Source organism: Mus caroli, chromosome 9 (assembly GCF_900094665.2).
Source record: "Mus caroli chromosome 9, CAROLI_EIJ_v1.1, whole genome shotgun sequence".
NCBI lineage: Eukaryota > Metazoa > Chordata > Mammalia > Rodentia > Muridae > Mus > Mus caroli.
The window spans coordinates 74,912,281-74,927,861 of NC_034578.1; the positions used below are offsets into that span (position 1 = coordinate 74,912,281).

At 46.7% G+C, this 15,581-nt stretch overlaps 1 protein-coding gene across 1 annotated transcript in view; it reads left to right on the forward strand.

The window, feature by feature from the left end:
- Elovl5 (ELOVL fatty acid elongase 5) overlaps positions 1-15,581 on the forward strand; it is a 66,261-nt gene that overhangs the window by 34,756 nt on the left and 15,924 nt on the right. Inside the window, exons 2-3 of the mRNA XM_021171553.1 lie at positions 6,251-6,316; positions 9,991-10,178. Of these exons, the coding sequence (XP_021027212.1) occupies positions 6,259-6,316; positions 9,991-10,178 (246 nt within the window). The 5' untranslated portion in view covers positions 6,251-6,258. The remainder of the gene's footprint in view (positions 1-6,250; positions 6,317-9,990; positions 10,179-15,581) is intronic.

A 15,581-nucleotide genomic window follows, 5' to 3' on the forward strand; every position in this document is an offset into this window, starting at 1 on the left:
GGGGGGGGGGGGGGGGGGGGGGGATGCCGTCAGGGTAGTGATGGGAGTATGTTCTTTGTGTGAGGTTAGCTTTATATGTGGGAATGGAGGCACTAAGCTAATGTGAATTATTTTTGTTAACCCAACTTTATTATTTATTTAAATGCCAGAAGCTTTGAGGGATTTATTTCATTGTTGGGTGACCTTCGTATCCTGAAGCTTGTTAGACTGTTTTCCTCCTTGTGTCCTTGTGTGTTTTTCACATTTCTGCTTTTGTTTTTGAGATGGGGTCTTACTATGTACAGTGTGTGGCTGGGAATTCACAGAGCACCCCAGTGCCCTGAAGCTGTATTTTAACATTGCTGAAAAGAACTGCTGCTATTCTCTCTTTGGGAGCCAATGTTCTCATCATAGAACACTAAACTTCCAGGGGAGCGTGTAGTGGCTATGGTTATGTGTGCATGTGTGCGTGTGTGTATCTGTCTGTCTGTGTTGGCAGCCAACATAAAGAGTGTCCCCCGCCTGCTCACCCTATGTTGACCATCAAAAGTCATGGATGAGCCCGAGTGCAGGCTTTGAGTGCCAGCCTGGCATCCCAGGTCATAGGTTTGTTAGCCCAGCTAGTTGGCTGTTTTAGATGAACTTTGACAGTTCAAAAACAGTGGATGGGGTAAGATGGTAGACAGCTAAACTTCCATGATATATTTTTAAGCCAAGAGGAATTTGACTGGACTGATTTCACAGAAAAGGAGACTGCCAGCCTGCTCCTGTCACCTTTGCAGCCAGAAACAGGATTTCCAGAATGTCCCTGGCACAGATGGGTCACCAGGAGGCCTGGTTGTGGGTTTAGGGCATCAGCTCTCCTTGCTGTGATGTAGTTTTACACAGTCTGGCCTGTCCAAACAGATGGCTGTATGGCCCGAGCCCCTTTCCCTGCATGGTCGCTTTCTTGCTTCCTTCAGCAGGTAGACTGTGCCTGGGAGAGCTCTGGTTCCATAGCCTGAGGAACCTTAGCAGTGCCCATCACTGTCATACTGAGCCCATTGTCAAGCTTCTCTCACCCTTCTTGGCACCCCAGGGGCAGGGCAGGGGGAACAGCAGGGGGGACCGGCTTGCTGGGAAACCTGTCCTGCATGATCTTTCATTCTTTGAAGATGCTTCTTGTACCTGTGATATAATTCACCTGGGCTTGCACTACATTCAAAGGGAGCTAACAAATTGGGGGTAGGTTTTCCGCAGGAGCAGGGCTGGGCCCTCTTTGGGCGTGGGATTTGTTTGCCCTTTTGGGTTCAGAGTTTACAGTATTTCATGCTGCAGTGGTTCTGATCTTTCTTTGGATTCAGGCATAAGGATTCTAAATTCTAAGTAGTTTCTGGAAGTGTGCTGCTGAACTCTCTCCTCCCCTCATGCTCTCCTCAACTGTCTTTTCATAAATATAAGGGAGTTTGTTTCATTCATTCACTCATTTTGGTGTTTTGCCTGCATGTATGTCTGTGAGGGTGCCAGCTCCCCCGGAATTGGAGCTACAGACAATTGTGAGCTGTTAGGTGGGGGGCTGAGAATTGAACTGGAGGTAAATACAGGGGAGTTTCTAAACAGAATGTCAGCGCCAGTCAGTTCTCCATGGTGTGATGTTTAAAATGTGACACAGTAATATAGTAGCAGAGTTACCAAAAGTGGTCTAGGATTTTATAGTGGGAAGAGACTCAACTGAGACTGTCTGCTGGCACACCTTGCAGCATTAAAGTGGAATTCTTACATTGCCTCGTGGTACACACCAGTTATCCCAGAACTTGGAAGGCTGAGGCAGGGAGGTGACCAGATTGAGGCCAACCTAGGCTTTTTTGTCTGTTAAATAGGAGACTGTCTGAAATCTGTTCTAATTTACCAACCCCTGCTCACTTGTTTAATCTTTGTCCATGTGTTATATGTGTGTTCTTGAACTCCTGGATAGCTTTAGGGTACTCTTATGGTTGGAATTTCAAAAAATGGATTCTGATACGCCTGGCTGTGGCCTGCAGTTTCCGTGAGGCCCTCCAGGTTGAGTGAAGGTCAGAGACCCCAAGTTAAAGAGGCTGTTACTTGGGTTCAGGGTCTGCAGGGTCTAGCTTCTGGGGAGAGAAATCCATTCTCATCATGTATTTCTTGTGTATGTTTTGGGAGCTGGGCAGATCAAAGAAAGGCCTGTTGCTTGCTCCAGAGGATCAAAGCCTCCCCCAGAGAGGAGGCCTGGCCTGGTCCCCACTAGCACCATGGTACAGAGTGGCTGTGTTCCCACTTGGCCCAGCACGCTTGAGAATCGTGTCTCTGGCCTTCACAGCTTGGAGGCTGGAAACTGCGGTAGGCAGGCAGGCGGGCTGGCCGGCTGCAGACCTGACAGCATGATTGAACATTGTTGCAAATTGGGTCATGGCGTTCCCATAATTCCAGATGACTAGGCAAAGTGTCAAGGGTTCTCCGGGGTTCTGTACCTATGTGAGAGTATATCCCAAAGGCTACTTCAGCAGTGGGTCAGTCCAGCGTGGCAGGGAAGACACCCCTTATACTGCTGCTGTGGCAGGCCAGATGAGGCTGTGAGGGAGATGAGACTGGAAAGGGCACAGTGCTGCAGGCCGTCCATGGCCAGTGTCAGGGATAGAGGGAGTGTGAGCAGCTAAGGATGGGCACCCCTCGTCTTTCCCAAGGCATTTGCCACATGCTCCCTGCAAGGTGTGCCATTTGATTGCCCTCTGTGGAGCCCAGCCAGATGCACCCAAACCTGGGAGTCATTGTGCTTCTCTGAAGGGGGTGCAGTGCCCTTTCTTGTGATGGACACAGGCTGGCTTGTGCATTTACACTTGCTGTCCTCGGGTCAGAACTCCATTTCTGAAAATAAGGTCCATTTGAAGGTTCATTCCACCCCTTCACCCGGCTTTCTTCTTGTGTAACAGTGTCTCAGGTTTCATGTATGTACCTGTCATTAATACAGTTGTTTCTCTTAGCCACTTGGATGTACTCAGGACCCACCTCAAACTGAATGCCCGAAGCCAGAGGTTATATGAAAGCTTGTACACACTAAGTTCTGTCTGTCTGTCTGTCTGTCTGTCTGTCTGTCTGTCTGTCTATCACTGTCTCTTTCATACACACACACACACACACAAATTTTCACCTTCTTACATAAAGCACACATTAAGAGACTTACTGTGACATCTCCAAATCACCAGCATCAGTGTTTTTTAAGGTCATTAGTAAAGGCTGTGTGAACAGCCAGGCTGATAAGTAGATGTCACTAAGTGTTCGTCCCGTTGGTAGCATGTGGCATGATGGGGATACGCTGGACAAAGCAGTTTGTGCTCCAGGCAGGATTGTGTGGGTTGCACGTCTTTCCTCAGAGTGCTGTACAGTCTAACACCAGCCTAAAACGTTTCTGCTGTTTTCAGTCTAATAGTCTCGAGCTGCAGTCAACTGCAGGTCATTGAAACCGTTTAGATCCTGTTTGTGTGTACAGTGTTTTTCTCCCGGACCTTGAGTTCTGTCTTCTGAGCTGTTGTATCTCTGGGTTTTAAGTCCTCTGTGCCTGGCACCTGATGCAGACAGCAGGTGTCCAGGTGTAAATGAAAAAAAAAAAAAATAGAATGGTGTGGATGGGTGATAGCTGGGCAGAAGCCTGGCATTGTGGTTGTGAGTGATACAAGCTTTGGTGACAGCCTACCTTCGTACCTTAGAAGAGCAGCAGCCACAGCTGTAAAGAGTGTATAGACACACTCACTTGTGGGTATGGGTGTGGGGGAAGATACCTGCCTTGTCAGAATCAGCCTGGTGAGTCATGGGTCAGCCCCCACTTCATCACTGGGGCAGCGAGCCCATCCGTGACATAGATCCCTCTTGACTGTCGCCATGTCTGTTCTCCCAAAGATTGTTTGCTTTTTCCACTCTTCCTAAGTTTGATTGAGAAAAGTTCTGCAAACCCAGGAGGAGAGTGGTGCAGCTGAGAAGAAAGGCACCGTAAGAACAAATGTGGCCCTCTGGCAAAGTCTCCTCCTGGGTATGCGTTTGAAGAGGGACCCCCATGTGAGGCAGCTCCTGCAGGCCTCCATGGCAGAGCAGTTTAGACAGGTTATCCAGGCCAGACACTGTCTTCAGTTATCTCCAGATACTAAACCCACAAGTCTTTCCTGAAACCCACTGCTGGATTCAGTACTCTCAGACTGAAATTTGACCTGAGGTTTTTCTGCTTTTCTCTGGCCGCGTTAGCCTAGATTCTCAAACTGGATTCTGTCCTAGGCTACTGTCCTTGGAATCCTAGGTCATTCAGAGCAGTTCCAGGAACTTACTTTTTTCCCCCAATCCACTAATGGCTCTCCTCCGCTGTCCACCCCCACCCAGGCGGTTAGCCCTGGACAGTTTAAAGCCTTTCTATGCTCTTGTTTCCAGCTTTCCTGTGGCTTCTGCTTAGAAAACGGCAGTTCCCTGCTTTCTGAAAAGCCTTGGTTAACAAGGAGGTTGAAGAACGATTCTTGTATTGTTCCCTCTCCGGGAACTGTTCCTGATGTTAGAACCCAGAGTGCTGGGACTTGAAAATCTTCCTACTGTGTAGCATTAAATGGGTGTGTACAGCTACCAGGAGGTGCGTTCCAACATCTGCTGTGCTTCAGACCTGGGTCCTTGTGCCCCCTGGGCACATCACTTGTTCTAGGTGATGCTGCTGAACATCTGTCCCTGTTTGCACTCTCCTGGGCCTGGGAGGCAATAGGTCCTTGATGTTTTTCATTTAGCTGTTGATGTTTTAGATAGTCTCTTAATTCTTCCAAGCTTCTCTCTTGAAATATTACCCATCCCCATGCCCCGCCCTTTCCCTAGAGGTTTGGCAATACTTAGAAGTGGTTTTAAAGGTTTTCAGAAGAACTGGAGGCTCAGTGACTGATTCTGTGTAAAACAGTGTGACTATATTTGCAGCATAACTAAACACACGATTGTGAATTTGATAACCATAAATTAAAGTTACATTAAATTTAACTGAATTGTTTGTGTTTGTTTGTTTGTTTGTTTGTTTTGAGACAAGGTTTCATTTTGTAGCCCCAGCTGACCTGGAACTATGGCTAGCCCAGGCTAGCTTCAAGTCAGTTTGTCTTGCCTCAAATGTATGCATTTCCCACACCCAGCGCAGTATCAGAGTCCTAAGGTTGGACACCTTGACTCGTGACTGTGATCAGTGCTAAATTGACTTGGTCATTTGCTATTGGATTATAATCCAAATTTACAAAAATTTGTTTATTGTGACCTTTTTGTGTGTGTGCTCCAAAGGGGAGAGCTTTCTGGAACAGTTTATTCAAGCACTACCACTGGCTTCCTTCTGTTTAGAGCTGACTTGATTGGTTGGAGGATATGATGTTTAATATTTTAATTTTTTACTGTGGACATGAAGTATTTAAAAACGAAGGTGACAAGTAATTTTAAGCAGGGAGCAGAGTCAGAGAGGGGACTGGGGAGTACAGGTGACTGGGGGAGGGTAAAAGGACTAGCAAGACGAGAGGCAGTGGGGAAGGGTGTATGTGCATGCGTGTGTGTATGTGTGTGTGTGTAAAAATACCTTAATAATGGCATCAGGGGATGGCTTTGGCTAACAAGACGGCTCTGCAGGTAAAGGCACTTGCTGTCAAGTGTGACAACCTGAGTTTGAGCCCTGTGGACCCACGTGATAGGAGGAAAGAACCAATTCCCAAACTCATCCTCAGACTTCCACATGCATACCCCACACACACAGAATATTTTAAATTATATTGTATATAATAGATACTATGTATAGCCTAAGTGTATTTAATATATATATCTGGTGACAAGCAAGGACACAGTTCCTCTCCTGCTGTTTTCAGTGTCCTTCCCCTGTGGGATGGATATGTCTGCCACCTTTCAATCCAGTTCTTCTTTCACACCGAGGTTCAGCACCACAGGGAAGGCTTCTCTGGAACGGAGAAGAGAAGTTTAGGAAACTGGGACTTGGTTGGGTTTTTTGGTTTTTGGTGTTTGTTTTTTGGTGTTGATTTTTTGGTTTTTGTTTGTTTGTTTTTTGTTGATTTGGTTTTTTTAATGTGAATTCATAGGACGCACCGCTGAGGTTCTCAGCCCTCGCAGTAGCATGCGTGGAGGAGTGGGGAGCAGCTTTGGTTTTGCGTGAGGAATTCAGCCTTTCCCTTTGCACCTTTGAAAATGGCTTGTTCTTGTTCTTTTAGGGAAATGCGTGTAAGAAGTATTTTGAGTAGACAGTAATCAATGTCTCCTTTCTCTTTAATAGGTTTTAAAATGGAACATTTCGATGCGTCACTCAGTACCTATTTCAAGGCCTTCCTGGGCCCCCGAGGTAAGCTGGCTTCTGGTTTAGCTCTCATCTGCGGCTCCCCTCCCATCTCTTTATAGCCTCTTGTAAATATTGCATGAGGTCTTGGAAATTGTTTTCTATGATGAGATCAAAACTTTATCTCCAGTCCTAAGGACCTTGTGAAGTTCTCTGTTAGTTGAATGCTATCCCCTGGCTCTCAAGGCAGAGACCTTATGGCTGTGGCCATCCTTCTGCCGGCTCAGTTTCCATACTGCAGCCCGTGAAAGCCAGTGATTTCACAGTGGTTGATGGTGGTACGCTTTCCTTAGAGCTCGACTCTCTAGAGGAAACCAAGCCGGTGCATTCTGAACACGCCCAGTGTGAGGACAAAATGCTCTCTCCCTTGCAAAGTTCCGAGGGCTGCTGTTCTCTACAAACTGGGTCTTGACCTATTGCCCAGGCCAGCCCTGAACCCCTTAGATCCTCATGCCTCAGCTCCCCCAAGTGCTAGACTCTAAGTGTCTGTGAGGCACCACAGCCAGACAGAAGCATGCAGTGCTGGCCATGAAACCCACGGTGTCATGTGTGCTGGGGACGTGCGCTGTTGTTGTGCTGTAACGTAATAAGCCCACAGGACTTTACTCTCATTTTTAAATTTAAGTTTTAAAGAATTATCATTTATTTTGACGTGTGTGAATTGTACACACAGTTGAGCTTCGTTTTGACATTTCCACGTCTACAGAATGTACAAAGTTCTTTTCCCTCCGTTACCCTCTCCTCTGCCCCTCCCATCACCCATCCGATTTCATATCTCTAATAGTGCTTTAAGGATTTTTTTGTTTTTTTTAAGACCAGGCTGATCTGCCTGCCTCTGCCTCCCAAGTGCTAGGATTCAAGCTGTGCACCACCACTGCCTTTTTTTTTGTTTGTTTTTAATTAACAAGTCATTTCACATCATGCCACATGCTTCAAATCCCTTGCTATGCTGCTGCTTTTCATTATTTGTTCTTATAATTTTTTTCGAAGTAGCTATGCATGGCCTTCTAGTATTCTCTGTAATACTTTCTTTACAAAAGAACTTTTCAAGGGGTTCACAGAAATGTATAAGGTTTCCATCACTGACAAAATAACCTGGAAAACCAACTTAAAGGAGGAAAGTTTTATTTTGGCTTCTGGGTTCAGAGGGGTCCATCGGTGGTCTCTTGGCCCTTACCTTTCTGGGCCGGAGACACGGCTGGCCATTGTTGGAAGAGCATGGCAGAGTAAAACCGTGCTTCTGGATGCAGGCAGAGTGTATAAGGACAGAGACAAGGATAAGATATTCCCTTCAAAGGGAAGCCGTGTTGATCTGTCCTCTCCCGCCAGGCCCCGCCTTCTATGGTTTTCAATGTCTTAGTAGTCCAGTCAAGGATGAACCCAGCTACAGATTCACCCATTAGTGCTTTCAGGGAATCATGGTCACTTCCCCCAAAGCCCTAACTAGGCAGCTGCTTGTAAACTGCTTCTTATCAGAACAGAGGACTCTCAGGTTCACTCATTTTTAAGATACAGGGAAAAAAAAACAACACAAAAAGAGCTTCATCAGTGGGTCAAAGATGAAAGGTGTTTGATACCATAAGGGTGTGGGGCGTCTAACCTGGTGCAGCCTCTCTGCCTCTGTGGCAGGTAAAATGCACAGGCCTTAAGCTGTCATCAGACTACAGTGATTCCTGATCATTTTGCAAAGATCCACGAAGAACGCCCTTCTGAGAATTGTTAAGACCAGGCATCAGGCAGTTGCCCATGGAGAAGCAGCAGGTTAGACTAGAGGGTGCTCAGTTGAAAGAACAGGTTACATTGGCAGTGCTGGCTCAGACCTGTCATCCTAGCACGCAGGAAGCTGAAGCAGGAAAACCATGGGTTTGAGAGTAGCACAAATCATGTAACCAGCTCCAGGCCCTTCCGAGCTGTACTGTGAGAGACAGAAAAAGAACAATGAAATGCCTTTGCATCTGCCTGTGTTGAAACAGTGCCTTCATACTTGGTTATAAAGAGTCAGAAAATTCAGCCTTTAATTGTCTGAAGTAATAAAAGTGATTAGCTTACTTTGCAAGGTAGAGCAGCCCATCGCAAGGGCACTGTGGCCGGAACCGAGAACCCGGTTCTTTGTATTTTTCCACTTTGCCATTCTCATCCGTCCTCAAGATGACCACCTTCATGATTACAGTAGCTCAGGCTGTTCACCCACCACAGGAAGAAGGTATTTGTTCATTGCATGAGCTGGAGAAAAAAGAAAGCTTAGTGGTCACAATTACCCCAACCGAGAAACCACACAGAGCAGTGATCCACCATGATTACCTGGATCCCCAGGAACACTTGCCCTGGGACTAGGGTTGTGACCAGCTGCTATGGGTGCTCTTGGAGGGAGCTCTTGGAAATGCACAATGCAAAAGAATAAGTTGCTGAGCTGAACCTTTAAGTAAAGAATATGGAAATTTTATAGGTAAATACGTAGATTCATTTTGTAGATGCTAGCTGGTAAGTGAAAACTTACTTTCTCAACATATACTGCTAAGGCCCAGAGCTGAGATCAAAAGGTGTTAGGGGCCCCTTCCTTGCGGTCTCTGGGGCCAGCCACTTCCCTGAAGGACTTGTGAGAACGAACATTGCCATCCGCCACTACTGTATCATAACTGGTGGTGTGGGGAGTAGGGGCAGCAGCTCTGTCTGAAACAAATGAAAGCAAGCCACGGCGGACTGGCTGGACAGGGTCAAGTGTCTGCACAGAAGGAAGACTGGCATGTAGTTCCCCAAAGGGAGCGTGTTCCTCTTCCCTGCGAGGCCAGGGGAGGAGATGAGGGTGAGAGCAAGGCTGTCCAGTAGAGCAGTGGCTGGAGGCTGCTTCTAGCATGTGCTCGGGTTTCTTCCCTTTCTTTGTCCTGCCTAGGAGACAGGGTAAGAGTGGGGTGTCCTCTGAGACAGGGTGGGTCGCCAGTTCCTATAGTGCCCTAAAAACACGAGCTCAGGAGTTCTCAGCCTGTGGGTCAGGACCCTTTGGGACCAAATGACTTTTTTCACAGGGGTCATATATTAGATATCTTGCATTATCAGATACTTACAATTCATAACAATAGCAAAATTACAGATATGAAGTAGCAATGAAAATCATTTTATGGTAGGGGGTCACTGCAACATGAGGAACTGTATTAAAAGGTCGAAGAGCTGGGAAGGTTGAGGACCACTGCCTTGCATAGTCCCGAGTCTGATCATGGCCAAGCCAATAGTGGTCCATTCTTTTTACTCACTGGCCTCTATTGCTGGCTCCCCAGTCAGACCCAGTGTCCCTCACCTGGCTGAAGGGCACACTGCTTGTGCCTGCATGTGCTGGCACTCACTGAGCTGGAAGGCTTTTGAATGCAAACTACCATCTCCTAAGTTTCCCGATTCCACGTTAATTCAGTAAGCATAATACACTTAGTGGGTAGTTTGACTTTCTATTTTCTTTCAGATTCTTTGAAAGCATGTTTTTATTATTTTACTTAGCGTAAACACAAGTAATAAATTATTCTAAACCTGTATCAAAAAAGCTTTGCTTTGTTTGATGTGTATTTGTATGTGGTTTGCCTTTATTGTATTGCACAGATTAAAGGCAACATGAGTGTCAGGTGGCTTTGGAAGTGGTCTCCCTTATTTGTATCTAATTGACGACTAAATGTTTTCCTTCTGTTGGTTTTCAGATACTAGAGTCAAAGGATGGTTCCTCCTGGACAATTACATCCCTACGTTTGTCTGTTCTGTTATTTACTTACTCATCGTATGGCTGGGACCAAAATACATGAAGAACCGGCAGCCGTTCTCTTGCCGAGGCATCCTGCAGTTGTATAACCTTGGACTCACCCTGCTGTCTCTCTACATGTTCTATGAGGTAGGTCAGTGGCTCTAGGGCTTCCTTCCACGGAGCTGTGCTGCTGTGGCCACCTGAGGTGTGTCCCTACGTGAAGAAAGGCATCTGTTTCACTCGGGAGAAAGAGGGACAGCGAGTCCGTTAATGCATTTTAAGTAGGTTTTAAAATGGATCTTTATAAACCAGATGTCTGTACAGATGTCCCCTGGAATACCTCAAAGGAGAAGCTTTGGTTGCTGAGTTTTTTGTCGCTCGTGTTTTGTGTGGCACACTGAGAACTAAGCTAAATAGCTTCAAAAACATTCTTATTCACATAACAGATAGGCTGGAAAACAAAGGAAGGTTGAAGAGTGGATCTGGGTACATTTTATTATTAATAAATGCTTGCTTCTCATGTGGAGGAGGAAGTAGGTGGGACAGTGGGAAATTCTGTGGCAATTCAGCTTTTGTTCTGATCTGGTAACTTGTCAGATCTCACAAGTTCTGTTTTTAAAGTGTTGCTGTCCATATTCATTGCGCATGGCACTGTTGTGTGGGACACACAAGTGTACACTGTGTGGTGTATAAGCTGATTTTAAAAGTCACATGAATGGTAAGATCCTCATTTGGAATCTTAGATGGGTGTGTGTGAGTTTGGGCCCAGTCATTCTTTCACGTGGCTAGAATGTTTTGGCTTCAAAGGCAAATAATCAGAGTCAACACTTGAGTCCTCCTCCCTATTTTGCAAGGGATAATGATACAGTCCGTAAAGCCAGGAAGACAGGGAACGTTGTCCCCCATTGGTCAGCACGGTTCTTCTGTGTCTCTTGGAAGGACTCTATTTTCCAGGCTCACATTAGCCTTTTGCTAAATCCCCTCCATACAGAGAATTCCAATCTACCCACAAAATGGACGTATTCCGATATTCTTAGGTGTTACGGCAGCTTCAGTTCTCCCGGTGGGGGCGGGGGGTGTGTGGGGGGGGCAGGGTAGAGAAAAGGATGGGGGAGGGGAGGAGGGGCCTGTTGTGGTGGCTTCCAGGCTCACACTGCTCAGGGATGGGAGCTAGTAGAAACTGCCATGACCACTGGAGGATCCCCTCCCGCTGAAGGATGTGCTCGTCCTGGCCCGCCCATACCCTCTCCCTGGGTAGAGATGCTCGCCTGGGAGAACAGCTCTGCCATTGCTTTTATGTTTAACTCTTAGAGAAGTGCTTACAACCAGTTTGGTTTCCTATTTTTTTATTTTTCTTTTTTTGTTTTCTGTTTTGTTTTGTTTTTCTTTTCTTTTTTTCCTTTCTGTTCCTCTCTAGAATGAAGGCCCTCTCTACTCTAGGATGGAGAGTGCAGGCCTGGAGACAGGAGCCGTACATGTGCATGACACCTGGCCCAGTGCTGGGAGCTGCTCTCCTGCTCTAGGGACAGACTGCAGCAGCCGTCGGGTTCCAGAGCGAACTTTTCTCTCACTAATGGAACAGTGATAAAGCCATTTCTTTAAGAAGCTTCTGTAGAGTCTATAGACTTTAACGTTGTACATGGTATATTCTAGAAACAGTTCATTTAAGTTGATTGACTTTTGGAGAGCCTCAGTGTGTGCCTTTAGTGTTGCATGTTTCACAAGCCCGGATGAGGTAGCTATAGTGTCATTTAACTTTGTATATAGATATCTCTGAGGTCACGAGAAGAAAATAGCTGTATAAACTGGCAGTTTGTGCATCTGATGTAGGGATTTCCAGGCAGCCTGTATTGAAAGCATAGATTTCTTTCTGGCAGTGAGGCCCAGATGAGTGCTTTCAGATATACAGAGGAAATCCCACCCATGACCCTTAAGCTTGCAAGACATAAAGAGCAACACACCAGCATTCGGATCGCTCCTGCTACGGGAGCAGCCCCGAGCCCTTCAGCACAGTCACCATACACAACATTGGTTCTGTCCTTCCATGGACTAAAAGGGTCCCACACTATAGTAGTGACTGTAGTGTGTCCTTGTCAAGTCTGGGGCTTCATTTCAGTTCCTTTTTCTGGAACTAGCATTTGTATTCTGTGAACTAACAAGATGCAGTAGGGCAGCCATGAAGCCTTACCGGCTACACTAAGGAGGTTGTGAGGCCCTTGGGGTGCAGTGTCATGCACGCCAGTCTCTAGTTACTTTCCTGCTTCCGAGGCTGTAAGGAATTGGTTTTTTTTTTTTTAAGCAAATATATAGTCATTGGTATTTTGGTTTATTAACTACAGATGTGCCTTGACATGTTCTGAATCAATACAAGGAAAAGTAATGACCACAAAAAGGAAACACAGAAGTCTTCTTAAACGAGGGAACCAGGAAAGGAGAGGAGCCGCAGGGGCAGGAAGGGAGCGGGGTAAAAACAACTGAATCAATTCTGAAAATGACACAAGGCCAAGATGTAACGGGAATACAGGTATATTTATAGTTGGTGCCTTAGGTAGGGAAAGGAGGCTGTGTGTGTAGATACCTCATTGACCTTAGGTTGGTCTCCAGGCAAAGGCCAGACACTCCTGGGTTTTCAGGATATTTGAGATGTGAGATGCATTAGTTTGACAGTATTGGGTGTGTGAGGCTTCCCTTGTTGATGTAGGTACTGTGACTTAGTTAGGTGTTAGCCCTTAGTGACTCGGGCTGCTCTGACAGAAGCTCAGGAAGCTACACCCTCAGAGAACGTGTCACCTGAGTACTGATGCTGTCTGTCCAAATGTCTGTCTGTCTTGGTGAGAAGCCCGCGATGGTAAATTCTGATCATCAGTTTGCTTGATTGAATTAGGAAGCACCGAGGCCCTGGGTTCTGGGGCATTGATGAGGCATACTTTGGGGTTTGTTCACAGAGAGGTCATTCTGGGTGGAGCATCCATCCCTGACCTGAAATAGAAAGTAGGGCAGGAGAAGGTCAGAGGAGTCATGGCCTTCCTTTCTCTGACTCCAGAGTGAAGCAAGCCCTTCTGACCACAAGGGGACAAAAAAATTCTCTGAACTGAGCCAGAATAAACCCTTCCGCCCCTCAAGTTGCTTTTTACAAGGTAAAAGGAACCAATACAAACCCGGGCCTTCAAGTTCTGGAGTGACTTGCCCTTATTCTCCATTTCTGCACCAGCTGGCCCCGCGTTCCCTGTCCCCAGCTGCTTCTGATCCTTTGTTACAGTGCTACGCACGGTGCTCCTCTCAGGCAGCTGCTCCCCTCCGACCTGGAGCTGTTTCCATGTGTCTGCTCCTTTCCCGTTCTGCCTCTGACCTCCGAGGCCCTGCATGGAGAGGATCTAATTGTCTGACTTGATGTAGTCCAAAGGGCACGCTAGTCTTGCTCAGTCTAGGCCTCTCACGCTGATCCTGGACTCTGCAGCAGCTGTCGGAGACAGGCTCAGGGCTGTACAGTGCCTTTGCTTTGGTCACCCTAGGGCTGCTCCTATGGGGAGATACGCTCTGCGCTCCCACAGGCACCAGCTCTTTGGGTCTTCCTCCCTGACACCATCCCCAGCCTCTTTCTTCGGTATCTCTGTTCCAAAGTGAAGTGCCTTTGTGGTATTCCATCAGCACCCCACTCCAGCCCGGGCCACGCTCACAGACAGACAGACAGACAGACAGATGCCTGCAATGCAAAGGTCCTCTCTACATCTCCTCATTGTTATTTTGGTTGTTTGCACCACCGAAGCTGTCCTTGTATAGGAATAGGAAAAGGGTAAACATGAGAGCCACATTCTTATACTATTTAACAATCAGACATAAGTTATAGGTTACGAATGATTACTTTTTGAATGTGTTTTTTTTCTCTAGAATAGAACCATATGTTGTGAAAAATACGACCAAATTGTCTTTCAATCATTCAGAACATTTAAATTGTATGTAAAAAAAAAATGTATTCCCAAGAAGACAAATCTTGTTTGGCATAAATCTGAACATATCCATTTCTCTCTTCCTGTGCGCATGCTGCTATGCCTGGCTTGCTCATGGGCTCCAGGGATCCGAACTCAGGTCCTGGAGCTTACGCAGCTCTCTTTACCAGCAAAGCCATCTCCTCATCTCCTGAATCGGCTTCTTAAGGAACTGATAATACTCAGAGCTGAGCATGAAGAAGTATGCGTGCCCTAGCAGTTGTCCTTGGCTACCTAGCAAGTGTGGGGTCAGCTTGAGACAATGAGACCCTGTCTCAGAACAAAACTTGAAAAAAAAAAAAATGCCCTGCGGCTACCCCTCTGAGGCCCTGCTTCTGAAATAATGATTTAGCCTATGCTAATCCCTTTTTTACTTTAAAACAGAAGTGTTTGTTGAGTGTCCCAAATAAGCATCCCATATTAGCATTTCTGGGGTTAGGTTGACATGCCTGTCTTCCCCCAAGCGTCTGAGAGGTTATAGAAGAACTTGAGCACAGACTTCTAAAGAACAAGAATGGGGTAGGGCAAAACAAGCTCGCCCTTCCTGGTTGGCGCTGACTGCTGTGGAGTTGGGTGTGCGTGGTGTGGATGTGTGCTCCACCTGGCCGGCCCCTGCCTTTGTTCAGGTTGCCAAGAGCTCACACTGCTGCTTTCTTGAATTGTGCTTTGAAAATCATGGTGTTTTATTGGGAAGGTGGGTGATGTGGCCTTTGAAAGGCTGTTCCCTGAGCCGGAGCCTCCTGTCCTCTGTAATTAGGCATGGGTAAGCGCCTTCCAAGGCACCTGTGGGCTCTGCCTTGCTCGGGGCTCTAACGTGCCCCAGAGCAGTTAGTTCCTCTGGAAGGATTATATTCCAAACTGTCTCCTTTTTCTTTTGGTTCAGGCTTTCCAAAATAGATAATGTTCTTGTGGGGAAAACAGGCTTTGGAGAAAGTATTTTGTTTTTAGAACACTTTGGAAAGGGCTTTTGCTCTTTGCCTTCCTGCTTAAGGAGGGTGCAGAGAAGTTGACTCAACTGGGGAGACCAGTATTTGTAGGAAAGCTCTGCTAGGTGTGTCTAGCCTCTTGACATTGTAACAAGAATTGTCACCTACAAAGTTCACAATGTTGACATCATTACTCCACCCCACCCCACCCCCCCAGTGAGAGAACATTTGAATGTTTTAAGTTTGTGGTTTTGTGTTGGGGTTTCATGGCTATCCTGGGGTGCACAGTTGTAGGTTGGACATTCCTGGATCATTGCCCAGAATAGGTGATACTTTCTTCCCTTACAACTGAATTCCTTGCTTAGAAGAACTCCCCTGGGCGATCTGAAGGAGATAGTATTTGCCCTTGGTGTGGCTGGAGCTCCTCTTGGGGATTACACACAGTGGAGAGGAGAAGGGGGGAGTACAGTCCAAGCACCCCTCCCTACCCCTCACCCACCTCCAGAGGGAGGGAGGGAAGGAATACCTTGGCCAAAGAGGAAGCCTCGGATCTCATTCTGCAGACTCCTCAGACCTCTGAGAACTTAACTTCCTACTGAAGTAATGAAGGATGTGGGAAAACCACAAGGTCCCCCCCC